Source organism: Eleginops maclovinus, chromosome 2 (genome assembly GCF_036324505.1).
Source record: "Eleginops maclovinus isolate JMC-PN-2008 ecotype Puerto Natales chromosome 2, JC_Emac_rtc_rv5, whole genome shotgun sequence".
In the NCBI taxonomy this organism is placed as follows: Eukaryota; Metazoa; Chordata; class Actinopteri; order Perciformes; family Eleginopidae; genus Eleginops; species Eleginops maclovinus.
This window is the reverse complement of record NC_086350.1, coordinates 13,608,292-13,635,966: the sequence shown is the minus strand read 5'-3', so window position 1 is coordinate 13,635,966 and position 27,675 is coordinate 13,608,292. Positions and strand designations below refer to the sequence as shown.

General features: G+C 42.0%; 1 protein-coding gene across 1 annotated transcript; it reads right to left on the bottom strand.

The window, feature by feature from the left end:
* Positions 1-179: 179 nt before the first annotated feature.
* Positions 180-26,854, bottom strand: ptprq (protein tyrosine phosphatase receptor type Q). The gene is made up of 45 exons (XM_063898654.1): positions 26,763-26,854; positions 26,185-26,353; positions 25,738-25,998; positions 25,452-25,612; positions 23,749-23,875; positions 23,145-23,253; positions 22,538-22,652; positions 20,880-20,949; positions 20,582-20,781; positions 20,216-20,444; positions 19,980-20,108; positions 19,730-19,876; positions 19,367-19,530; positions 19,027-19,090; positions 18,272-18,433; positions 17,908-18,087; positions 17,716-17,823; positions 17,097-17,378; positions 16,396-16,677; positions 12,842-13,162; positions 12,493-12,768; positions 11,694-11,845; positions 11,305-11,446; positions 10,323-10,598; positions 9,850-10,221; positions 9,400-9,509; positions 9,070-9,256; positions 8,733-8,971; positions 8,523-8,592; positions 8,020-8,178; positions 7,493-7,784; positions 7,316-7,389; positions 7,114-7,213; positions 6,772-6,900; positions 5,317-5,361; positions 4,731-4,757; positions 4,452-4,533; positions 3,746-3,836; positions 3,523-3,599; positions 3,223-3,357; positions 2,999-3,124; positions 2,514-2,659; positions 2,278-2,413; positions 851-974; positions 180-749 (listed from the first exon to the last, which is right to left on the bottom strand). The coding sequence occupies exons 1-45, from the start codon at positions 26,850-26,852 to the stop codon at positions 712-714; spliced, it is 6,975 nt and encodes a 2,324-aa protein (XP_063754724.1). The 5' UTR covers positions 26,853-26,854; the 3' UTR covers positions 180-711.
* Between the last annotated feature and the right edge of the window lie 821 nt (positions 26,855-27,675).

The window sequence follows — 27,675 nt, the reverse complement described above, 5'->3', positions numbered from 1 at the left end:
AATTCACTGGGGTGTAAGGCTAGGTATTTTTTTTCCCAATCTCTACTAGCTTTTCGAGAGAAGCGTTTCAAAGGCCAAAAAACTATGAAAAAAGCAACTACTGCCAACAGACAGACGTCACTGACAGACGTCACCAAAAGAAGATCTTTGAGACTAAAAATGTAAGTATCAAAGCCAGAAAAAATACAAGTTGCTTTTATTTTTGCAAATCACTCTTGAGAAAGGATAAACAAAACGTAAATATTGTCGACTCTTCGTCAGATTTATCAAGAGATTGAAACAAAACACCATTTTGGCTGGCTGAATAAATTATCTTACAAAAACATAGATGATATCAACATAGTACAATAATTACAATACACAGTGGAATCAGTTTGTGCAAAATGCCTGTAAGATTACAGATGTCATAGAGCTCTCACAGTCAGCTCACCGCTTTCAACGTTCCTGAAATTCTGTCTCCCTTTTGTTTCTCACTGTCTTTGAAAACAAGTGGACAAGAGGTTTATTAAAGGGGGTAATCTGCAGAAAAGTGGGTTGAGGTGGAGGAACAGAGTCGTCTGACAGATCGCTCAGTTTAAACTGTGCTGTTCGCTTCCTGTTTCTCCTGCACCTCCCTCTAATGTTGTGTAGTGGAGCAGTTGGGTCCATCGCACAGACCGCCTCCCGACAAGCGTTACTCTCTCTCAGGAAAAGGTGTCTCTCAGTCAGTCTTTACATAGTGGTTTCTTCCCATTCCAGCTCAACATCACCTGCAGACCAGCACAAAGCAGTGAAGTGAGTCCTGTGCTGTGAGTGTGTTGTGTTTATTTATGTGTGTAGAGGTGCATGTGTTTGTTTATATGTCGTTTACCCTCCATAGCGTCCAGGGAGTCCATCTTTTCCAGGGCAGAATAGCTGACAAACCAGATGGACTGGCTGTTGCCTTTGTTGTTTAGAAGCTCTAGCGTACTTTGGTGCAGGAAGATGTACTGGGCCTGACACACACACACACACACACACACACACACACACACACCAGATGTTCATAATAAGTAAATTGGTGTAGAATTAAGTCGGAGTGTCCTGGTAGCTGGTGCTGACCAATTAATCGCAACAACTCTGATTTAATTCCAGCTGGAGACCTCTTAGCCCTCTACTGTCTGATAAAGGCAACTAAATATAAAAATATGCCCGTGTATATTATATATTTAAAAAAAGATATATTAGAATCTTGGACTACTGATTAGATTGTGTCACTTAATTCAAGGCTTTTTCACCTCTCTCTTTCAGGACCCAAACCCAGACGAAATAGTGACATTGAAAATGATGTTACAGTAGATGATCATCTTATCTACTGTATTTAGGATTCAGTTTTTTTGTCTATCCAAGTTTATTTTTTTTTAGACAAACAAAATGTAAATAACAGTTTGCTGAGATTGTAATTAATTGTCATTTTGTGATAAAGATGCACATGTAGCAGAAAACTGATGGGAAGTTGAATAGAAGAATAGAAATCAGTAATTATTAAATACCTCTGCACCATGTGACACACATCTACAATCACTTTAACATCTGCCTTAGCTTTGAGTTAAGTGTTTTAGATAAAATAGTTGTTGGATTGTTAAAAGCTGTCTTTTACAACACTGTGCTCAAATAGCTTGGAAATGACATTTGTGAGGTTATGAAATAATTGTATTGAATGATGGCCTGTTAAAGCTGAGGCTTTGGTTCATATGTGACCGGACTACCGTGCTAATAGCGAGCTGTCTGGAACGCTGCTGTCTCAAAGCATCAAGCAGCTTTGTAGCTGCAGAAACTGCAGGCTCATGTTTCACTGCCAAAATGTTGACACAGGAGAAATGCACAGAACATTTAGAAATAGTAAAAGCATAAAACTGAGTAGAGGCACAGGCACTAGGCAGAGGGTCCCTGCAGACACACACCATCTCTGTGTAAGTAATGACTGAACAGGGTAATTTTAGGATGGGTTCATGCTGTTTTAAGAAGGGAAACCCTGCTCAGCATATGTCTTTAATCCACTGCCAGATCCTTTCCCTTTGTAAAAATAAGAAATTTACCAAATGTTTCCTCATGGGGATGGGATCACAGCAGAACAAGAAGTTTTAAAAAAGTGGGACAAACCACAATGCTACTTATGAGTCTTTGATCATTCTGAACTGTACTCAAGCAACTTAAAAGAATAAAAAACATAAAACCCCTTTTGTTTCTTTTGTGTATCCTCTTTGTTTGTGAAATCAAACCAAAGAAAAACTACAAATACATTTAATGAGAACTCACCAGATTCTGTACCATACACATCCTCTCGCTGCGGAGTTCGGCCACCAGGCCGTAAATATCCACAAAGTCATGATCTCTGACGTGCTGAATGAGGTGGTCGAGAGCGATGAATACACCTGTTCTGCCCACACCAGCACTGAGGGACAATGACAGAGGGACTTTGTCAAGGAAGCTCCATTAGATTAAAGTATACAGTGCATAAACCTTAAGGACCTTGCAGTACACTGCTGCTTTACCTGCAGTGGACCACTATAGTGGTGTTGTCGTGCCTGTGGGCTCGGACAGCTTTGACAAACTTGATGAGAGTGCTGCAGGACTCTGGGACTCCGTGCTCAGGCCACGATGTGTAGTTGAAGTGGCGAACCAGAATGTAGTGCCCATGCTGCACAGAGAAATACATACAAGAAAAAGGATTAACATTAAAATAGATTACATTTCTCAAATGTTTGCCAGAGGTGGAACAAAAGAGATCACTACAGAACGGTTCTTTAATGGATGGTTGGATATTTTGGAATCAATTCACGAAATCTGGTAGCAAATTTAATTTCAGAAAAAAGTGCACCTACATCACATACATTTAATTTGGTTTACATTATTCAGTTAGTTGGAAATGTTGAAAATGAGTGCATTACATAATTGGGCATACAAGCACACATACTGTATGAACACGTACAGTATATGCATGGTGTGTGAGTGTGTAAGGGGTTGTCAGCTTAGTCACCTTTTCTACTTTCAGGGTTCTGACAGTCCAGTCAGGAAGGACTTCCTCTGACACTTTTGAGATGAGAATGTCACTAAACACCGACATCGGCTTATTGTCCTCTGGCCAGTACTTGTGACACCGAATCTGAAATGTCACGCAGGCACACACAGACACACATCAGATCTTAAAGATGCCCCTCCTCTCTTCTGAATTCTATTTCATAGCAGGGTCTCATGACGCACTCTGCCTTTCTCGTAACACTGCGTGAGCATGGCGATGGTGCGGGTTCCTGTTTCCCAGATCATCCTCCAAAAGTCTGCCACTGTGCCCGGCAGAGGACCCTGGGTGGCTATGAACTCGTTTGGACAAAGGTAGCCCTAGAGAGCAGAAACACAGAGACAAAAACTCTATTTGCAAGCTCAAACACCCCAGCAACACACTCACTCAGAAATTAATAAACTTGAGGTTGTTATCCATCTATCTGACGGAATCAGAAAGGGACAGTTATTTATTTATTTATGGTTCGGATTGCTGGTACTCACTGACACAAAGCTGGCGTTGATGAAGTCAGAGCCCGCAGTGCCCGGTTCTGACAGCAGTTTCACTCGGTTGTTATTGTCTAGACACATTTTGATAAGAAAAGCAGGAGAGAAGAATGTGAAATGTAAGCGCTAGTGAAATCCATATGCGGGTATTGTTGGAGCTAACCTTGGTATACTGTGAGTATCCAAACCTTGAAACTTTTTTTTCAGCCTGACCACTTACAAGGTTTGATGTTTGGGAAGCGGTTTTTGGATTTGTTCCAGGGCAGGTCAGCATCGGTGGTGGCCAGGTCCTGCAGCAGTTTTGGTAGCTCCTGGGTAGACAACGCATAATACTTCAATATTAACATACACACATACAAAAAGGTTAAAGGTCAGAGATCGTATTATTTTTAAATATGAACAGTTGGGACTTGGGTGAAAGATACAATGTGAAATGTGTTATTATTACATGTGTTTTGAGTTTGAAAACACTGTTAAACATGTCAGAATGCCAGACAATTAGCTTAAGAATCTATTGAGGTATAAATGAAGGAATATACTGTATGTTATCCATCATGAATATTAAGCAACATGAAAATGCAGAAAACTGTCATTTTAGTTAATAAATTAGGTAGTTAGCTTTGTATAGCACATGATTGTATCACCAAATGCTTATTTGATGGGATCTGCTCTTTTGCTTTAGTGAGGTGCAAAGAAACAAGGAAAAAGCTGGCATTGATTTTGTTTGCACCACTTCACTTTTTACTCCCTGCACTAAATTATTCCTATTATCGGTGTTCTGTGACGTACTCTCTAACTGCAGACTTTCCCTCATGCTCCATTTATTTAGTCATTTCCAGGTTGTTTACTTTTATTTCATCCCAAAGCATATACAGTATGTCTACACAATTTAGAAACACAGGTCCAGGTTGTAGGCAAAGACTTACAGCAAACTCCTCCTGGAACTTGGAGTTGTCGTTGGCGCACAGATCCTCCACATGCTGCAGGAAAGACTTCTTGTTGACAGGCCTGGCAGAGAGGTAAGGAGTGAAGCATTGCATGTGAGGAGTAGAAAGAGATGTACAAACAAGCTACAACAATATGCTATTCAAGTTATTCTAGGATAAATATTTATACATCATATTTATACTGAGGCATACAGAACATGCTGATCTGTGCTGCAACTACTACGTGTATATTCACATTATTTATGCAGGAGGACTTACTTGAGTGATTTCCTGTAGCTGAGCAGCCTGGATGAAAATAGACAGCAAACATCAACCAAAATAAACAAATTAACTAAATAATCACATCCCACACTGTGTTATTTCTGTGCCTGAAAGCTGAAGGGATCTTCACTGCAGAGAGTACGTGCCATTGTAAGATAAAGCAGAGGAGGTTTAACCGTTTCTAATCGAATCTTTCTTTGCATTGCTGAAGACTTGTAGCTACGCAGATCCTTAGCTATTGATAAAGCTTCCCACTTGTGCCCTCTAAGACTGATAAGCTTCCCAAGCAATTTTAAGATAGTGAGTGGGTAAACAAATTAAAATGGTCTCAAGCAGGGGAGTGTCGGCACCACTCTGCAGCTCTGCTAGTGATGGAGGGAAAGGAGACCCTGTAGCCATCAACTGTCGACCTCCACCAAAGGTTTAATAAGCAACACAGATGGATGATTTAGGATGATTTGATGCAGGATTAACGGAAAATGTGATAATGACGCACACATAATGATGGGTAATTGGCAGTGCGACATGCAATAAAAGCACACACACCCAAAAGTGGCACACGCAGGTCCAAAGCCCAACTTACTGGATCACATAAATCTCTTTCCGTCTAAAGAAGAAGGAAGAATACCTGGTGGGAGAGAAGTGCTTGGTGTGAGAGAAGAACAAAGCCAAGGCGAATCAATGCAAGTGTCATGTGCAAGGAGAGTTATTTTGGCATCTTGTGCGACAGGTAACAAGCAAAAGTGTGATTGTATTATAACAAACTGAGCGTAGACAACTGGCGTGTTACGAGATCAGAAGCAGAAAGACACAAAAAGAACCTTAAAGAGGAAAAATCATGCTCATGGTTAAATATGTATTTTGTGCCTCTACTGTAACATGTTTAAATGCTTTAATGTTCAATAAAATGTTAGTGTCTGTTGTGTCCAGCCCCTCAGCCTATAGTGATGTCACTATGTTATGGAAGTAAAGTTCAATGGAGGCGTTCCAGGCAGGGGGGAGTGTGTTGGAGGGAAATTCTCTCTGTAGTGAACTTTGGGATTTTAGCCTTTGCAGACTATTTACATGAACAGAAACCTTTAAAACAGACTATAGGAAAGGGAAAACCCCAAAAAGCATTATAGGGCCTCTTTAAAAGACAGATGGTGCAGCTTAGCTGTGACGACAACATTCAGCTGTAAAAAACCTCCAATGTTGCATCTAAAATGAGTGGACAGTAAAGTATCCTCAGGGACTGCCTCCTTTTTCCGCAGTACACAGTCACTGCATAAAAAATGTCATAGAGGATATTTATTAAGGCTGGCGAATATTTGCAGTAGGACCGTTATATTATTTTTCACATAAGAGATAAGAGTCAGTTATCTGCCGGGAGGAAGCTGTTTTATTTATCAATCTTTTCTCATGTGGATTTTATGTTTTTATTGTTCCTGTTTCTTCAATTCCTCTTGAAAACAAGCCACATTTTATACCTACGATACAATGACTTCTTCTTTGGTTTTCTGTCACTATATGGGTATTCTTTAGATGCTGGGGAAAGAAAGGTGTAAAGAAAGCTTTTACTTTTTGGTGGATGCTTTCTATTGGGGAGTTTTTCCTCTAATCTTAGCCATCAGTGACCTTGATGCATCAAAGCTAAAACTGAATCTCACTTTGCTCCGCACGAGTTTGCAGCACTTATTGCCTGTGCACTTGTTTGTGCCAAAGAAGAAGCTCACACTGAATTTGTATGAGAGGATGGGTGGAGAGCTGCAGACAGGATGACTTGTCTGTTACGCTGAGAATCGAAGGTAAACTATAAAGCCCCAATGATGCTGTGTTGTTTCATAGTGTTGCTGCTTCTATTTTCTGCTCTCTTGTGCTGACAGGAGCGCACATCAAGTTGGCTGCAGCGAAGATGTTCTTGTCGCGTTGACTTAGATTTAGAATCTCGTCTGGGCCTAAACTCATGAATTGTGCATGTAGTTTCAGCTGCCAAAAATGTGTGTGATATATTCGGCAAAGTGAATTCCTTAGATTAAAGGTAATCACACAGACTAACCGGTTGAGTTTTTCTTGTTTGAGCTCCAGATCTGCCACAGCAATCAGCTGATCCAGTTTACACTTGGTCTCTATGATCTCTGCCTCTCTGGGTGAATAAGTCCCGCCCTCCTTCTTGCGCTGATGGATCCTGAAATGTCAATCAAACAAATCAGTTCATAACATGGAAAATACAGAATTCAAAATAATAATAATGGGAATAACAAAATACGCAGTGTGAAACTTCGCATATCCACACATTTGGACATGGTATTCTGTGCAAATATACTACATCAATGTCAATGCAATGTTTAAGTTTATGTATCAATGTTTGCAAATAATTGAAAGCCTGCTGCTATCTTACTTGACGGAGCCACAGATGATAACGATGAGCAACACAGCCAAGGTGACGGAGAGCAAAACCCCCAGAATGATCTGCTCTTCTCTGGTCAACAGCCCGTCCACTTCAGAGAGGAGACAATGTTACACAAAACAACAACATGGGCTTTACAGGTTTTGTATTTGTATTTAGTGATTGGGAGAAAAACAGAGATTAATAAAATTACCTGAAGTCTTGACATGCTCCGAGTACACGGAATCTGTGTATTGGCCATTTATATTAGTGGCTCTGAACTTAAACCTGGTAAATAAGAACGGTCCACTGTCAGCTTTTATTAACGTAAAACATGTTCACACAGTTGTTTTTATTTTGCTGTGTGTGTGTGTGTGTGTGTTGCACTCACACATAGACTGTTTTTGGCTTCAGAGGTCCGTTGCAGAAATTATCAGTGTTGTTCTCCTTTATACAGTCATTGTTCCCTCCGATCACGTAGGTTCCTGCTGTGGTGTTATTGTTCCTCACTGTGGGCCGGCCACGTGCAGACACACTGCGACCACCTCTGACGTGTGCGTCCGTGCGCTGCACCTCGTCCCCCAGAGGACACGGTGGGTTGGGGAACCCCATGTCAGTCAGGTAAGGGGCAGGTCGATGGAAGAATGCATTCTTCCAGTTGGTCAGGTTCTGGATGTCCTTCACTGTGACAGGGTGAGCAAGTCAGTTAGAGAGGAAAGGAATCGCAAGGGGACTGAGTCAAATTTCTGCTGACGTTAAACCCTTTGGCTCATGCATACATTTTGTCTTTTGTGAGCTTAGGGCAGAGTGACGTACTGTAAAACAAGATTCTACTTGAGGCTTAAAGCCCTAACAAGACCGATACCCAAGTGTGCTCAACTAAAAGTGACGGCTGTCAATGTTTCTGAAGAGTCATACCCCCTGACTCGGCCACGATGACCTGAATTTTTGTGATTGGTCCATTGTCGTCACTATAGAAACAGGCAGGCATGCGGATGGTGATACTCCTGTGGGTTACCATGGCAACCCCTCCATGGCCCAGCACTGCCTGGGGTCTTTGCGTTGGCTTGGCCGGAGCTGGAACACACGCACGTGTGAACAAGCAGGAGCACATACACACAGGAACACACACACAGACACAGGAATGTTGAGTCAATACAAAGTGTGTGAAGATGGCATTAATGCCTGTTGCATTCCCATTTACAAACAGGTCGATGCTCTATCTTCTACATCATAAATATACATCTGATGATATTGTGGCATAACGTGCTGTGTCATACAAGGCCTGCATGTTGTTTTACTGAACATGACACTGTGCAGCGGCAATTCTCTGTCTCACATCTATGCTGCACTGCTGCAACAAGAAAGGGAGACACACAATAAAGCACTGCAGAGCGCACATAACAAAGGGCGACTGGTACCTGTGATCCCTGTAGTTATACGAACTTGAGAGCTGGGTGGGCTTAGACCTGCCCCGTTCTTAGCTGAAATCTACAAACAGACGAATAGAAGAAAGGAGGGAAGAAAGCAGCAAGAGACAAGCATGTAGAGGAGTTATAGAAAAATAAAATGTTGATTTGAACAGTCAAACAAGGCTGTGTATGCGTGTGTAATATGTGTGTGTCCTTCACCTGTATGCTGTAGCTGTGTCCTCCCTTTAGACCCTCAATGACAGCGGTCAGCATGTGTTGGTCTCTGTGGGTCACATTAAGGCTGATGTTCTTGACTAGTTGGTCCTTTTCGTAGATGTACACAAAGTAGGATGTAATGTTTCCATTGGGCTCCTCTGGAGGGGTGAAGGTCACCTTCACTTGGTTCACCATCTCTGGTATGACTGATACTACCACGTTCTTGGGAGGGTCCTTGGGCTCTGGGGACAGAGTATAAATGATAAAGGACAAAATTAATTACAGATATATTTACTGTTGAGTAGCAGCCAGTGCTTCTCAGATGTGTATTTCCACATACCCTCCTCCAGCGTTTGAAATTCAATCGGCCCGATAGCTTTTCCATCGATGGCAGCATGCTCCAATGGACCGGTAAAGGCAGTGATCGTCACATGGTAACGAGTGAAAGCAGTGAGCTCAGTCACAACAACCGTCGTCAACTCTCCTGGAGCCCGGACTGTAGAAACGTTCAAACCGGGACCATCCACCTGGTGTAAGGATAGTTCATATGAAAATGTTAATACTGGTATGTGGAATTTTATCTTGTTTGCACACAAACTCGTATCACCACCTAGGTGAAATGTTCATAAGTGTGCATGTGTCTGTAAAAAAACTAATTCTATGAAGTGACCTGCACAAGATAGGAAGTGGGTCCAGAGATAACAGCTGGAGGGTTCCATGTGATGTAAAGGCCGCTGGAGGTGGCGGTCACTTGTAGGTCCTGGGGAGGGTCATCAGGGTCTGAGGGAGGAGATAAATGAAGCGCACATTGCTTAGGATGCTGTTACAACAAGCCTTAATAAATAACGCCAATATGATAAATTATGATGTCTTAGCATGCTAATGTTGATTGCTAAATGCTATAAGAAGATTTTTATTTCAATGCTACAAATTGTTACACTACTTTACCATGTGAAAATTCAATGATAAAGAGAAGCAATTTCATTTTGTGTAAGCCTTGTGAAAGACTTGCCAAAGGCTCAATAACTATTAGAGGAATAATGTTGATTGAATTGTTCAAATCCTTGGAAATAATCACAGGCAACACAGAAGCATCCTATCATCGCTTTGATGTTCTTACTTCCAGCCAAGGTGCGTGCATAATTCCAGTGTGTATATTCTCCAACCCCAGCGTTGGTCACAGCAGCCACCTTGAAGCGGTAGTATCGGTACTTAGCCAGGGATTCGAGTGTGGCGCTGAGGCTACCACCAATGTCGTCCGAAGCATTCACCGACACTGCGACATTAGATTCTATGCAGTGTGAGGTCAGCTCGTCCTCTGGGGCCGGCTGTGCCGTAGTTATTGTGTTTGGTTCGCAAACAGTGGAAAGCAGCTGTGCAATGACATGGTACTCTTTCAGCAGGCCGGGAATGGAAAGCGGTGCAGCCCACTGAAGTGTCACATTGTTAGAGGTGACCTGAGATATGGTGAGGAAACGAGGGGCAGCGGGGGCTGTAAAAGGAACAAAGTGGAAGGAAACAAGTATTCATTCTGTTTTAAGGATGTTAGGAATTAGAGACCAACATTCTACACAATACAATGAGAGTGATTACCTGATTCAGAGAGAGTGGAAGCGGTACAGTTCAGGCTGTCTCCAGGTCCTGCAGAGTTAACTGCAGACACAGTGAGAGCGTACTCCTGGTCTGGAGACAGCCCCGTCACTGTGTACTCTGGTGTGTAAGCCTGGTGTGTGTGTGACTGCGAGTCAACCTCCAGCAGAATCTCGTAAAACATTATCTGCCCATTAGGGTTGCTTGGAAGTTCCCAAAACAGCTGAATTGAATCCCAGCTCACTCCAGAGCAAGACAAGTTCCCCACAGCGTCAGACACTGCAGACAGGGAGATGACATTGGGACATTGTTATACTACCATTAGCTTAAGTAAGCATTCATCACTGTCCACTGCAAGAGGAAGTTCAAAACTAATTCAATTGAGTTTTGGACTTGGTTTTTTTGTCGCACATGATGAAAAAAGGCTGCTACACACATAGTTTTGCAAAAGACTCATGTTTTCATGGAAACTCCAAAAATTCTGGAGACAAACTAACACAAATCATCTTCGATCTTCAACATACAGTATTGTATATTTTACAATATTTGTTTTGTTTTGTTGAGAGCCAGAAACTCTTTGGTAATGACCTGCTGTGCTTGAGGGGGGTCAGTTTTGTGCTTGCAGAAAAACCCAACAGCAGTGGAATACTGACAATGTTTCACACCTGTCTGTATTTGAGAATTGGTGTTGTTTACATGCATTTGTTAAAAGGATAAGTAGTGATAACTAGTTGTAAACTGTTGGTTACCTCCAAAATGAATTGCAAAACTTACTGTATTTGATTGTACATGTGGAGAAAATATTTAAATGGTCTTATTCTTGCATATACTGTATGCTTTGATTTAATTGGGCCTTAAGGGAAAAATAAGGTATTTCAACCTGAATTAAATATACTGTACAAATCCATTTTATATTCACCCTTCATAAATTGTGATGGGTGACCTTTATCGTTCATACATCCCCTGTGTACAGTGTGTACTTTACCTGACTCGTTAGTGGTGAAGGTCACAGGGCTGCTGAACTGATTCCCATGGCCCACTCTGGTGTAACTGTAAACACTGATCTCGTAGGAGCTATGAGGCCTGAAGCCTGAAAGATTCTCGATAGTCGACGGCCCAGAGGAATTCTGAACAAACCCACACACACACACACACACATATAAATCATCCAATCCTGCTTCCTGGAGTGGATGTCTGATTAAATTAGCACACATACAGTATGTGCCCGTGTGTATAATGTTACTGCTGAGTGGTATCTAGAGTGTGAAATTAGAGCTACCGTTAGTGTGTCACTTTTCTTCTCTGGAGTGTGTGTTAGTGTGAGAGTGATGTTGTTATTGAGGAGTGTCTTTCGGTGTGTGAAATTGACGGTACCCTGTGTGTGACGGTGTGTGTGATGAGGTCTCGGATCCTGAAGCCGTACTGTATCACCACTCCATTGGGCTCCAGAGGAGGCTCCCAGCTCAGCCACACAGAGACTGCTGTGTGGTTATATATGCTCAGGTTACGGGGAGGGGACATGGGGCCTGAAACACAAAGAATGGCAAACAGAGAAGGGGACTGAAAAAGACTGTAGTCAGGATACAGCCATAGTTTAATGAATTAATATCATCTAATTAGGATCTTAGAGACATTTTAATAGAACTGTCTATGACGTCTTTGTTTACAGTTTGTTATACAAGTAATTATAATGGATTTAAATCTTATTACACTGTAAAGCTATGGTTTTAAGCACAGGTATTCATAATGCTAACAACCATTATAGCACAATATTAAGCATTTTGTAATGATTTATTAGGTTAAGTATCTAGTAATTGTTTTTCTGGATCATAGTGTATTTTAATTACCATAGTTTTACCATATTTCTCCTGTGAGTATTCGATGTATTACATGTCGAATATATGTAATATACTGTAATGTTAAGCACTTGGAAAAGCGCTAAAATAAATACAATTAATTATGATTATTATAAGTTGTGTTATAACCAATGTTATAAGGTATTACAACTACAGGATTAATAACACACTCATTGATACTATATCAATGAGTGACAAACAATGACAAACATTTATGATACATGACCTTTCAAGTAATTATAAAAAGTGTGTTTATAAAGCATCATAGACATGTCATAGAAAGTGTCACAGTTTTTAAAACCTGTTTTCACACTAACCTCCTTCATCGGTGTGCAGCTGCAGCAGCAGGTAGGGTCCTGAGCCTTTACGCGTAGCAGCTGTTATAGTGAGGTTGTAAGGTGTATATGGAAGCAGGTTGGTGAGGATGAACGAGGTGTTGGGGGTTTGAGTTGTGTTGGAGCCCCCTTGGCCGAACAGAGTGAGGGTATATTCTGTTATCTCCCCGTTGGCCTCCAGAGGGCGCAGCCAGACCATCGCGATAGAGGATGACGACAGATTCTGCGTGGACACCAGCACCGGAGCAGAACTAGGAACTAAGGAGAGATAATTTCACATTAAAAACATAAACCATACTCCATTGATATACGAGTGTGTAGATAAACTCACTATCATCATCTGTCCGCAGATACATTGTGCTGGTATGATTGTAGGCCGCGCCAGCACGAGTTGCCGGGGTAACAGTCAACACATAGGGGAAATATTTCCTCAATCTGGTGAACAGAAACACTGTGTCAGTCGTGCTATGCTTGATGGTCTTGTTGACAGCTGGAGCCCCTTGGTAGGTTTGGTCTGGGAAGATGCTGGCTTCCTGTAAGGTGAGCAGGTAGGTTGGACGGCCATTGGGCTCCAGGGGAGGGTCCCAGCTGACGATGATGGCAGTGGAGCTGAAGATCTGAGCGGTCAGGTTTTTCACTGAGTCACTTGGCACTGAAGAAGGAAACAAGAAGAATGGTGTTACTATTTTTAACTAACAGTGACGACACTGATTCAAAACATTGTAATGTGAGTTTACTGTACTATGAGGCAGTAAATTAGGGCATCAATCAAACATACACACTGACACTTGAGGGAAAATGAAGAGCGCACCAGTCATCATCATTATCATCATTATAATCATCATCTATCACAAGCGCCGTCATAATTACTGGCAGCATCGTTGGAATTTACAAAATCAAAAGCAGCATGTCAAGGAGAACAATTCAGCATGTCAGTATTTTTACAAAACAAAAACACAGCAGTAAGACAGCAGAGTAAACAGACCCAGAAACATTGTCATATAAAATTAATATATAAACAGCACATTCAAAGACATATAGTGGCATTAAGGAAGGGAAACGAGCACACCGAAAACCTCTGGAAAGAACGAGGTTGATGAGAAAATACTCATCCTGTTCATTGTCTCTGCACCTCCAAAGATTACGCCTGGTACACAGGTAAGAAAAAAAGAATGAATGAAGGGGAAAGGGGAGGGGGATCCATAAGATGAGTGAGTGGATGTGAGGGGCCAGGTGTGAGTGGGGGTCTGAGCCCAGCAGGGGGGCTTGGCTGTGCCCTGGAGATCCGGTGCTTTGCTGAGAGTGGAACAACTAGAGCACAGGTAGAGATACAGAGTCAGTATGAGCAGTAATAGTTCAGAACATAGAAAAATATAACTACGGCTAAACAAGAAAATGTAAATCACAGGATATAAATGTGAACCGTTTGTGACAAAGTCTGTGGCGGTTGTCTGCACCATTTTTCCCAAAATAACATAAAAACAAAGAGATCGGAGAGATAAAACTTCACTTTATACACTGAGGATTTGAAGACTAAGTACATCATAATATTACATCCAAATTCAGGTTTACGTGACAACAATGCAATTTTAGCAAGAGCACAGCACGAACACTCTCAAAGAACGTTAGGCTTTTTTATTTCACTTTAATCCTAGTTGTGCGCTCACGTTCCTTTTTTCTCTGTGTCTTTTAATCCCTTACAACTTTCGTCATGCTTTGCAAAAGGAAACGCAAACTGGCTGTCTCCAAGGCGTCACAGGCGGACAAAAATAGAGCCAGTTTGCAAGACCGACTGTTATTCCCTTTTACTCACAGGCTGAAAGTCCCATCTTCAATCGCAGAGTTTTTATGTCATTTTCATTTTTATAAGTTGAAGAGGTTTTGGAAAAAGTGTGCAGACTCACCATCCACTGAGACATTTTGCAATAATATCTCTAGTGTTATGTGTAGTATTTCATGTTTACTTCTATTTATTTATTATTATTTACATTGGTGCATGTGGGTTTGTTTTAGCGGGTGTTTCTGACTGACCATCCTCTGGTAAGAACAGGACAAGTGGCTCGCTCTGGACCCCCCCGTCCCCCTGCACTGTGCTAGAGGTCATCCACAGGGTGTAGTTTGTGCCTCCAATCAGCCGAGTCAGAGTGAAGGAGAGGGCTGAGTCAGGAGAGGCTGGCTCAGGTAAGTCTGACACGGGGACCCTCTATGAAGAACAACAAAATTAGGGGTTGATTTCATAAACTGAAACAACAAGAGAGCGAAATGTGAACAGATGCTTTTCAAATGAAAGGCACACCCAACATGAATTGTCTTTTGTTTACCACAAGCAGTTGGGAAAAATCTACCTTAATTTAGAACAACGTTAAAAATAAAGAAGCTTCTTAAATTAATGGAGAAAAAAATATTTGGCCACGAGGAATAATTTTGTTCACAGATTTCAGAAGTCACTTATTTTGATAGTGTTATGAAGATCATAACATCATATATCTTTTTCAGTCCGTTCCAAACCCAGCCAGAGGGATTATTTGATTTGATTTTTTGTGGGCTTTAGGATAGTATAACAAGCAGTTAACGCATCACTTCTATATTATGAAATGATACAGTTTATATTTGTGAGAGTATTTGTGTCCAACATTCTCTATCTTTTAGCTCAGCTTTGATCTCTACCGAGAAATATAGTGTCTCTTTAGCAGCCAGCAGGTTCACTGTGTTCAGCAGCCTGTCACTAGCTTTGCTGTTTGATGCTGTGCAGGCAGCATGCAGAGTGATTAGCTGGCAACAACTACCTGCTGCTGAAAGAGGGTTACTGAGATCAGTGCAAGGGAGGAAAGTTTGGGTCTCACCTGCTCAGCCAGAGTGTTGTTATAAGAGTAGTATATAGAGTAGTGTACAATGAGTCCATTAGGTTCAGTAGGCGGGTGCCACAGCAAGGTGACGGAGGAGGCGGTCACATTGGCAAAAGTCACATTCTGTGGGGGGTCAAATGGTTCTGAGAGACAAGGATAAATATTCAGACCGTGGAAGAAACTTCATACACACACATGGCGATGAATTATTTTGAGGTAATTTGTCTAAAAAATCTTAACCAATCATCACCTGCATCAGTGGTGATAAAAGTGATGTAGATCAGCACTCCTCCATCTCCCAGTCGGGTCCAGCTGGAGACAGAGGCGTTGTAGGGGCTCTCTGAGTCTACATTAATAACCACTGACGTCCCCGTCACATTCTGCCACAGTTCAGTCGTTTCATTCCTAACAAAGAGAGCCATTAGTTATGTTGCAATAGGTTTCTAAATGTCTATAGTCAAACAGAGAGAAGTAGATAGAAACTCACCAAACTCTGACTTTGTAGTAGAGTATGTCTGAATTGGCTTCGTACGGTGGTTGCCACGACAACTCTACCTCATAGTCTGACAACTTCCTGGCGAGGAGAAACTGAGGAGCTGTGTTTGGGGCTGAGATGCAGGAGAAATACTTTCCAGTGAAAAATCACAATCAGGAGTCTGGGCCTAATCAATACAGACACTGAGGAGTGATGAAAAATATATTTTCAATGGGCAATTAGGAACCTCAGATGGCCCCTCAGGAAAGTGCCCGAGAGAAACTGAATTTTTCCCTGAAATGAAAGAGTGGTTAGTTGAAAGGACTCTGTTGTATGCGCTTCTCAGAGCTGATTGGAGACAAGAGCGTCACGTGGCATCAAACACCTGTGATGTAACACCATTAGCATGAGCTGAAATAGAGAGATGTAACTGAGGAGGAAAAGACGAGAGGAAAGTCAGATTTAATCAGACGCCCTCCGAACTCTGTCATGATGTAATCGTGCAGCATCCTGGATCTGAAAACAAACCCTCCCTCTTTCTCTCTCCCCCACCCCCCTTCTCACCATCCTCCAGTGTAGTGATGTTCAGCGGCTCACTGCTGTAGTTCCCAGGCCCCACACGTGTATGTGCTTGCACCATGACGCGGTAGTTAGCGTACTTCCTCAGATGTGTAATGAGGATGTAGTTGGTTGGGGAGGTGAGGTTCAGGTAGTGACTGGAGTTCCACAGCTGCAGGCTGTAGTGGGTAATGACCCCGTTAGGCAGCAGAGGAGACTGCCAGGTCACGTTCACCTCGCTGGGACTGACCGACTCATAAGTGATGTCATAGGGAGGACTGCCTGGGACTGAAGAGAGAGCACAAGAAGATGCACTGTTACTAAAATCAGAAAATGTGTTATTGTAAACTCGTTGTTTTTAAGTGCATATTAGCTATAGCTGCAACCAACAACAATTGTCATTATTGATGGATCCTAAGATGATTCTGTAAATGAGTAAATAATTGTTTGATCTATGAGATGTCAGAAAATATTTTAAAATATCTATCCCAGTTTCACCAAATCCTGTTTTTCAGTCCAAAAAAGAAATGTGGTTTAGTAAGATGTACAACCCAGAAAAGTAGTACATTTCCATATTTTAAGAGTTTGAAACAGAATTTATTTGTAATATTACTGCATTACAAAAATCTTGACAAATTAATAGACAATCCCTCTACTAATCGTTGCAGCTGTAGCATTCACATTGTTAAATGCATCCATCAACACACCGTCCTCTCCGGACAGCAGGTACAAAGATTCTGACGTTTGGTTGCCGTGGCCGTAACGAGTGTAAGCCCTCACAGTCACGTTGTAGTAGGAGAAAGGCTTCAGGTTCATCAGAGTTGCTGTGTTTGAGGAGGTGTTCAGTAACTCAGAGTAGGACTCGTTCTCATACTGGACCTCGTAATATTGGATCATCCCATTGGCTTGCTCTGGGGCAGACCAAGCCAAGGTGGTGGCGAGGGGGCTGGTGGCTACCAGAGTGAGGTTCACAGGTGGGGAGTCAGGCTCTGGGGATGGACCACCAAGAAAATAACAGCTAAACTTGGAATTAATTGAGACAAAATCAAATCAAACAATCCAATAATTAGGCTGAAATATCCTCACATTAAATCTCGGGAGCAAAATAATACATTCATAAATAAACCAATGATTCACATTTAACATAGCTTCAAGAAGATTTTACTGACATGGCACCCACAACAATAAAACAAGGTATAACAGCTGCACAAACACAACAATAGGTGAAAATAAAAAAGATTAAATGGCATTTTACTTCAAATATCCATTATTACATTTTTTTTACTCCCACTAACAAATGTTTTGAACCTTGTGTTCAGCACATACCGTCCTCTAAGGTGAAAACAAAGATGTCATCTTCCTCCGACAGGGCGCTCTCTCCCACGGCTGTAGAAGCAGCTACGCGTAGCTTATAACCAGTATACTTGTCCAGATCTATACATTAGAAAATAGATATTTACCAACACACCTGTATTATAATGACTGCATAGAGCTGTACAGAAAACATGATTCCTCTACCTGTTATCAATATGCTGGTAGTGTCGGTAGACCACTTGAGGGCCTGATCACTGTGCAGTTTGAGGCCGTAGACGGTGTAATGTGTGATCCGCCCGTTGGGGTTAAGCGGTGGCGCCCAGTTCACTAGTATGGAGGTGGAGCTGATGTTTTGATAGGACACTTCCAGCACTGAGCTAGGGACTAAACAAAACATACAGAACAAGACATGATAAAGAGAAAGATTTCTTTTTTTGTTTTATAATTGTCTATACTAATGACATAACTTGCTGTATTTGTTTAGGGTTGTATACAAATGGTTGAATACACTTGTTGGAAGTCTTTCATGAGCAAATTAAATGTATTGTAATGAAGTGCGAGCACCCACCCTGCTCCCTGGTCTTCTCAGTGATATCTGTTGCAGGACCCTCTCCCACTGGTGTGGAAGCAGTGACCCTGAACTTGTACTCGGTGAAGGGATTCAGATCTGACACCAGGTAAGACAACTCCTCAGACGAAAAGTCCATCACCTCCTCTCTCATTGTTACACCTGCAGCACGCATGCAAGCAGACACAGATGCGCGCGCACACACACACACACACAGAATTTATAAGCACAGATAAAAATACTTTTACAGTGGGCTGCAGTGAACTTAAGGGAAGCAGAGTTCATTAGGAGTTCTCTCGCACCTGTAACACCAGAAGTTGCAGTGTTGCGCGTTAAAAAGTGTGCCGTAATTGATGCATCTTGAGTAAACAAGCGTAGCTGACCTGGGGTCAGGGCCAAGCGGGATGAATCTGAGGTCAGATCTCCAACCTGTGATTGCTTTGTCAGCCAGGGTGGAGGTGTAACAGGTGGCACAGAGGTAGGAGAAAATGCAGAAGTCCCAGAGACTGTAGAGTCAGAAGATTGAGTATTTGTGCTGTCAGAGTGTGAAGCAGAAATGTAACTTGTGCTGGGCTCCTCAGTGACCACGGGGGCAGCGGTTACTTGCGCATAGGTGTTAGTGATGTGGTCGGCAATTCTTGGTCCAGAGTGTGTAAGGCCGGAAGCAGTTGAAGTTTTGGGCAGTGTGCGATCAGGGACAGTGGCAGTGAAAGTCGGTGGAGATGTGATCAGACTGAGCTCAGCTGTTCTCTTACGTCGCCCCGGATTGTTACTGACATCAGGGGGAACAGTTTCATCTTCCTGCAAATCAGTTGTATTCTGAAAGAAGAAAAAACTACACTTTATAGTCTGATGGTAGTTTTGGACCTTTTACAGGTGTTTAAGATATTGTGTCCTTTCCCTGACAGCCATTAAGAGAGGAATTTTATGCTGCAAATCCTCTTTTCTTTAATATGTACAGTATAAATGGATCATTTGAACAGATTTCCTGCAACCTTTTAACTGAACTTTTAAAACTGAACTGCTATCATTACTAAGCTGAGAATAATGAGATTAATTTGTGGTGGCTTTAGATAGGATTAATATTTGGCCTACCATTTCAGCAGTGAGAGTGATGTCCTGCAGCAGGGTGTCGCCCAACAGAACCTGCAGTTTGTACTGTACGATTGGACCATTGGGCTGGGCAGGGATCCTCCAACTCACACGGATTGAAACTGAATCCTCAGCTTCAGCCATTAGGTCCTGCACTGCACTGGGAGCTACTCACACAAATAGGAGTCAAACAGAATTAGACACGGACATAGAAGTACAGAAAACACCTCTCTACACGGGAATATTTATTAGACTTTACTGTGTAATCCTTAAAATTTCTGTAGTTATGACTCTAAGTACATTTTGGAGGATTCATCTAAGTGCAAAAGAACATGTGTTAGTATATCAGTATGCAAGTATACCCACCTTCTGCAGGTGTAATTACATCATTCTCTGCTGCTGGGCCTACTTCTCCAGAAGCTTTGGCTCTGACGGCCAACGTGTACCTTGTGAAGGGGCTCAAACCGGTCAGAGCAAATCGCGTGTCTGCTGTGCTGTTCTCATACAAATATCCTGGGATGAAGGACAAATCGAATAAAGTATGGATTTTAATCAATTTAGAGTTTGACACTATCTATGAATGCATGCAAGTGTGTGCAAGAGGGTATTTTAAAACCTGTAGGTCCATAAAGGTAGAGAACGTAGGTGAATTTTCCTGTGATAATGTTGGGAGAGCTCCAGGACACAGATATAGATCTAGATGTCATATTCAACACAAGGAAGTTTGTTGGGGAGTCTTCTGGGGCTGCAGAGATAGAAATAAAGATGTTCTTAAATTTTGCAAATATTGAATATCCATATAATACAGAAATTAAACAGAAGCTACGGCCTTGTTTGCTTTGTTTTCCACACCTGATTCTGGCATGCGGACCATAGTAGAGGCTATCTGTCCCTCTCCATCAGAGGTGAAGGCAGACACTTCGAATAGATATGCGGTGTAAGGGCGTAGCTGATCAACCCCTACTGATATCGGCACACTCCAGGAAGCTGCAGGGGGCACGGCGGAGAGGGTGATGGGTGACGACGATGCCGTTATCTCCATAGGACTGGGAGTCGCACGGGAAAGGATATCAGCTGCATCCTGCACATACAAAATCATAAAGGACATTTCAAGCCTTATATAATACACAGGGCCGGATTGTGCCTTGGTAGCATCTAAAATGCTGACACAAACAGAACATTTCACAAATAAAAGAGGGTGACAGAATGATGCAGTACATTGCAGTGAGGCAGCGCCCCGGTCATGATGTCCTCTGCATTGACCTCCAGCGTGCGAACCGTCTGTCCTGTACGAGCGTGTTTGGCCTTGACAGCAAACTTTGTGATGAGGCCGTTGATGCGGTGCGGCAGGAACCAGGTAACCAACACATAGGTGTGGTTCTGAGAAAACGCTGTCAAGTTGGTCACCAGGCCAGGGGCTGCAGGAAATGCACACAGATAAATAAACACAGAACATAAATACTTTTAGATTTAAAGATTATTATGTAAAAGGGTGTGCATGTGCATGAAAACTCACGGGACTCAGCTGTCTTGATGTATAAAGATTTGCTGAAGGCTCCTATTCCAGCTGGAGATATGGCTGCTACCTGAATTGACAGAGAGTAAGAGAGTAAGTAGGTATTACTCATAATCATTCATTCGTTCTCCTGTCAATATACAAAGTACAATACAAAGTCCACTTTATTGTCAAAGTTTCCACATGTGTTATACATACAGAAAATTGAAATACCGTTTCTGGCAGTCCCACAGTGCACATATAAACAAGAACATATAACATAAAAAGATAAGAGCGTAGGAAAAAAAAGGGGGGGGGGGGAAACTAAGTAATATATACATATGTTCGACACAATCAACGCAGTTTGACAGTAGTGCAAGTAGTTCTTCAGTGCAAAAAATACTTTGTGCAAAGTACATTTTCAGTAGCAGCGGATAATAGAAAGTGACTGGTGCTGGATGGGGGACGGGTGTGTGAGGGAGGGGGATTAATGTCCTGGTACATTTCCATTGAGGCTGTGGGGAAAGGTGGGTGGGACGGAGGGCGGAGAGGTCAGGGGAGAGATGGGAGCGGGGGTAGAGGGAGATGAGAGAGGGAGCGAGAGGAGAGAGGGAGGGAGAGAGGTAGGGAGGGAGGGAGGAGAGAGAGACAGAAAATTGAAGGGTGGGATGGAGGATAGAGAGAGAGCGAGAGAGGGAGGGAGGGAGAGAGTGAGAGGAGAGAGGGAGGGAGGGAGAGAGTTCAGCATCTGGACCAATAGGGCATGGATTAGCATGTGAGGCAATGATCACAACTGCAACCTTGATACAACATTAAACACCAAGTATGTGGACAGTAATTAAAAGCCCTCTGAAATGATTCAAACAGAATGAATTAAAATTAATGACAAATAAATGAATAATACCAGGAAAGCAAAACACCAATTTAAGTCTGATTATCAGGCTAATGGAGTATTCATCCAAGAGGACAATAATTAATGCCCCCTCCAAAATGTCTTGGAACATCCATCTTCAGCTTCATTTACTTGTAATGAAGCACTGTGGAAGCATTGCATAATAAACACACATTTTAACATATCAATAAGTATGACAACCTAATTATATGTAAATATTTTTTGGGTGATATATATTTTGTTGCAGCTTACAGTATCTATGATTTGATAGTTTGTCAGCTCAGCTTTGGGCATGGCATGGTTTACCATCACACTCACAGGTGACATGTAGTAATATGATACATGCACACACACTCATAAGCATACATGCCCACACACAAGGTAGGTACGATCACGCTGTGTGTCCATTTGTAATAAGGTCATTGTGAGTTAATGAATTCTGAAAACTAATAAGCACGATCCAATTCAAGCTCCATGACAACAGACAGTGGAAAGAGCCTTGGCTGATCCATAGATCTGTTTACCGGATTAATAATGCAATCAGGATCAATTACCAGTATTAAGCCAGATCAAGAGAACAGTCAGCTCCAGTGGGAACTGTCCACATGATAATACAGGAGGATAGGTCTCAGGAAACAATTACAAAAGATATATAATACCACATATAACAGTAATACCTGTGGAATTTGCATGTTTAGAAAATGTTCGGCTGGTTGTATTTGAGTTCCCCAAAGCACATTCCAACAGCTACCCTGTGATGGCATCAACTTTTAGTTTTTTATCCCACCTCAATGTGGTATGTAGAGCCGGAGGTGAAGTCAGTGAGCAGGGTCTCTGGGACGTCCAGGTACTTGGTCACCTGTGTGAATGTGGGATCAGGGTAGGGACACACCTCCTTGTACCTGCAGAGAGAAATCAGTTTTCAAGATCATCATCTCCCAACTGACATTTTGCCACACAGTACAAGGCTGGTTAAAGTCCCAACAGGAAAATACTTACATTTTAGTTTAGTTTGAAGAACAATAACTCAAGTACAAACCATTTAAAAAAACATCTAAGGTACTTGTTACTTATTTGACACATTATTTATATATAAAACTTGGTGTCATTTAGTATCTTTCAATTGATAATAATCATACTTTGATACTTCATTCCCTTTTCTTTTCTTATATTTCTGTACAGTATATGGTAATTATATACGATTATACTTCATGATCTCATGATGACTCAGCACCTGATTGGCATTTGCAAACACTATGTTGCCATACACAAAGACATCAAAGCTTCCCTGTAATGTGAATTTCAGACTTGCAACCTATGAATATGGACCCATGTTAATAGATAGTATACAAGTCTTGAATTACAGTTTTTCCAAGAAGATAACAAAGAATTACCTGATAACGTATCCGTCAATATTATTGCCATTAGATGGCGTTGTCCAGGAGAGAAGAATACCATTAGATCCTACAGCTTCTCCTTCAAGGCCAAACGGTGGTCCAGGAACTGCAGGAGGAGAAGGGAAGTGTGTAGAGGAGAGGAGAGAAGAGAAGAGTCTCATCTTCACTCTAATGTATTTAATATCATAAATAGGGCAAACATCTAATAGTGATATATATTGGTAGATAACTACTGTATTCAAAACTAAACAGAACACAATATCGGGTAAATTGAAGAATAGTGTAGTTGTCTGTCAGGGACTTATCCTCAAAGGGTGTGTGTGTGTGTGTGTGTTTTTAAGGCTGAACTCTAATGAATAAGGTCTCACACAGCAGTGGCATTTAACTGACATTCACTACAGACCCATTCATCCTGCGGTTCAAAAGCTCTGGCTTAAGTTACCTAAGAGGAATTACACAGGGAAGGGACACACACACTCACACGCACGCACGCACGCTAAACAAGGACCGATTTGTACAGCAGAGGGCAGACGAGAACTTGATGGCACTTGAACACCCCAAAACAACACGCTTCGTAGCATCAACTGTGTGCACATCTTACCGCTCTCGTTAGTGTTGATCATACGACTGACTCCAGGGCTGATGTTGTTTGAGGAGGAGGAGGAGGAGGAGGATGTTGAGATTGTTACACTGTATTGTGTCCCCGGACTGACATTCACCACATCGGCCTGTGTAAACACACATTTAGTAATAAATTGTTGATCAAGAATTATTTCACCCTCCTCATGATTTAAAAAGAATGTAACTTAAAGGATTAATGTTTTTAAAAAAGTGTTCATTGCTCTATAAATATACACAGGAATGGGGAAAATGTTCTACCACAATTGCATTAGACTCAAATTTAGCTTTTTTTTTACCATTGCTTCTTTATTGCTTGTTTTTGGCAGCAGTTAAATTCCAAAATATTTAATTTGCTGTCAGATCAAGACATCAAAAAGCAGAACATCTTCATAATTGGGAAGTTGATAATAGATCATTTTAGTAAGTATATGTTTGGAAAAAAAAGCTGAAAAACATTTGAAAATAGAAGCAAGAAAAATCTAAAACAAGTTCTAAAAATCTTCAACAGCCTCCTGTTATTGTACTTTATCATGTAGACAACCAAAAATTCAGAACAAAAATGTAAAGCGAAACCTTAAATCTTCAGCTATCTGCATCAATAGAAAGGTGGGTGGTTGTAAATGGATGACAGCTTGTTTCTGCAAGTGGTTGCATTTGTTTGTATCTTTGTGTGTCTGGGTGACGGAAAACAGTTCTGCAGTCTTTTTGCTTCAGTGTGTGTTTCAACCAACATTTGCTCCTGTGACATCAGTATGTGAAGAATCACACTGGTAGCTTATGTTACCTGGAAATATAACCAAACATTTTACAGTCTAACAACTGATAGTGTTATTATGATCTTCAGTATATTGGCATATAAACAACAATGTGCACACCCATATATTAGTGCTGAATTCTTACCTGTGAGTGTACCTGTCCCAGGCAGAGTGTGAGCAGCAGGACGAGTGAGAAGAAGGCCATGCTGGGTAGCAGAGTTAGCTTTAGTTTAGACACAGCAGGTTAGAGGCCTAGCCAGACATGCATCCAGTGTTAGGGCACGGTGGTTAGCAGTAATCTACAGGTAATCCACAGAGGTAAACATGAATAACTCCAGGTTTAGGAGTTGGTTAGTGACATGAGTAAAGATCACAGGGTTAGTTATCCAGGCATTGAAAATAAACAGCTCTGGATCTTGAGGTATTCCAAAAAGTTGTTATGGCTAACCAGTGAAGGCAGAGGGTCCTCTCATTAGCACAAGGCTAACCTTCTCCCTCTTGTCTCTCTCTCCAGGGAGAGCTGCTTAAGCAAATGAATGATTCAGGGTTGAGCTCATGAGGCCAACTTAATAAATAATGAGATCTATTACTCAACTGTGTGCTCTGTGTGTGTGCTGTGTAAGGTTACATTTTGGGGGGTATCTGACACCTGGCAGCCGGTAAAAGACAGCAGGGGGCGGGATTTGGTTGAATGGCAGGAATGATAATGCATGCATGTTTGAGTGTGCGTGTATTTTGTGCATTTAGAACCATAACTAAGCTTCAAGTCAAGAGCATGACAACGCTAGGCCTCCTCCAAGGTCTTGGTATAAACACAAACTGTACTGTCCGGTTGTCTAAGTGTTTACAATGAGTTTATTTGGTGATGAACATAAGAAAAAGAGTAAATGTATAATTTCAACTACACAGTGTGTTTTATTGTGTGTACCTCAATATATCCGTTGCGTTCAGGGAGCACTGTGACTTTTCCTTGGTTTGGTAAAAGGGTGACTTGGTAGTGATCCACACACCCAACCGCCTGCTCCCAGTGAAGCGAGAATGCATGTGCAGACACATTCATGATACGCACGCCTCGCACACAGGCTGGCACTCATGGAAGACAGTAAAGGGAGTAATGGAGTCAGATAGGTGAGACAGTTTCAGCAATTTAGTGAAAAGGCTATTAGGGTTGGTGATAATACCGGGGTGTTGCAGCCCCTCTTGTTATCATCTACCTGTAGTCACAATCAGAAAGGCAGCGCTCCCTGCTGTCACCCCTCTCACTCTCTCAGCGCTCACGTTGTAGCTGCAGCCAGCCGCCAGACCTGTAACCACGGCAACCCGCTTCTCCCTGGGCACGGTGAGTGTGTTTGTGACTGACGTGTTGGCCACAGTGACTCTGTGAAAGTCAAACTCTCCAACAGCACTGTCCCAGCTCACAGAGACAGAGGATGAGTTCATGTTTTCTACATGAAGGGCACATAATCCTGCTGGGCCTGGAAGAAAATCTTTGTTTTAGTTACACCTTTAGTTTTCATCTCCTAGGCCACATTTTATTTATTTGTATGTCTCACTAGGGCTTTATGTCCTAACTGAGGAATCCCCAAAAGCTTTCTGTAATGCTGCACAGACTTAAGGCCTGTCTGTTTGTGTATGTGTGTGTACCTGTATGCGTGTCTTACGTGTGCTAAACTCTCGGTGGACGGCCTGACTGGTTTCTGAGCCCAGCACGCTCCGAACACTGACACCATAGTCGGATCCCGGGATCAAATCGCTGATCTCATAACGTGTGCCCCGGACAAGCACCTCAATCCAAGACTTCCTGTCCACAGACCGCAGGCCAAAAACAAGCTGAGAATGACAAACAAATAAATCTTCAGAGTCTCTTTTGAGTCTTTACAAATCCTAATTCAAGTTTCAATCACACTTTAGCTTCTTCACTTTTGCGTCTAATAATGTTTCTCCTTTATTTCTGTTACTGTGGGTACGTAATGTGCTTGGTCATTCTCCCTGGTCGGGGCTCTACAGAGGTCATACATATTTAAAGGGTTGGTTACTTAATCTGTGGTGTGTCGACAAAAGGTTGCCAAGATACCAACAGGTGAGTGCAGTGCAGGCCCTGACGCAAGAGGCCTTATTTGTCCAAATTGAGTTTGTAAGAGACATTACCATGGACTTCTCGAAAGTTAGAATGTGGACCAACCTATAATGCCTTCCTCTCCTTCTGTGATTATCAACAGCTGCAATAGTTTCATCTTACCATGTACCCCTCCACCTGTCCTGGTGGTGCTCTCCAGGTGACAAACACAGACGTCACTACCTGCTCAGAAAGAGCCACATCCTGCGCCATCCCTGGATCTGGAGACCATATTCAAATTAACATGTGACAGTAAGTACTGACTCATAATCATTGTTTGTAACTCTAGGTAATACATACATATACACATGATAACAGGTGTGGGAGTGAGCTTTTTACAAACTGCACAGGTTCACTTTGAACCAGCAAGGAAAGAAACTGAAAACTGTTTTGCTGGTCCCTCTATGCTCCACAACTTGTGTTCTTATTTCCATTCTGACACATGATTTATTTCTAACTACAAGCTTACTGGGTTTCTCAAGGTTTATATTGCATTCATTACATACCTTTACATACTTTTATAGTCTTACTTTGTATTGTATTCACATATGTTTGATAAATTCTGACTTATTTCCTGCTACAATAATTTCACACACCACTTTGGGCACACACACAACCTATATTTGGTGTCGGTTACTGTGTGTTTTGAAACTTGGAAACTTACAAGTATGGAGGATCATAGAGGCAGATTTACTCCTTCTTTCCCCACTGGTGCTTATCATTTCAATTGTATACTGGCTTCCGTAACCGAGCCCTTCCAAGCTGTAAGACCTGAGAACACAGTCAGTGATTTTAAGCACAAGCTTTGAGTAAACCATGACGCACTCAGCAGCAGTTCTTGTTGTTATCAGATAAAGTTTGGACATGGTGATTGCATATCTACTCTCATGAAACTGTAATAATTTGTGCACTGGCTGACAAGATTGAGACTGACCCGGCCTCCTGATGAGGAATGATTAGCTCTTGACTGGATGTTTTGTTTTTGATTGACAGGACGAGTCTGCTTGCAACTCCCCTCACACGACTCCAACGAATG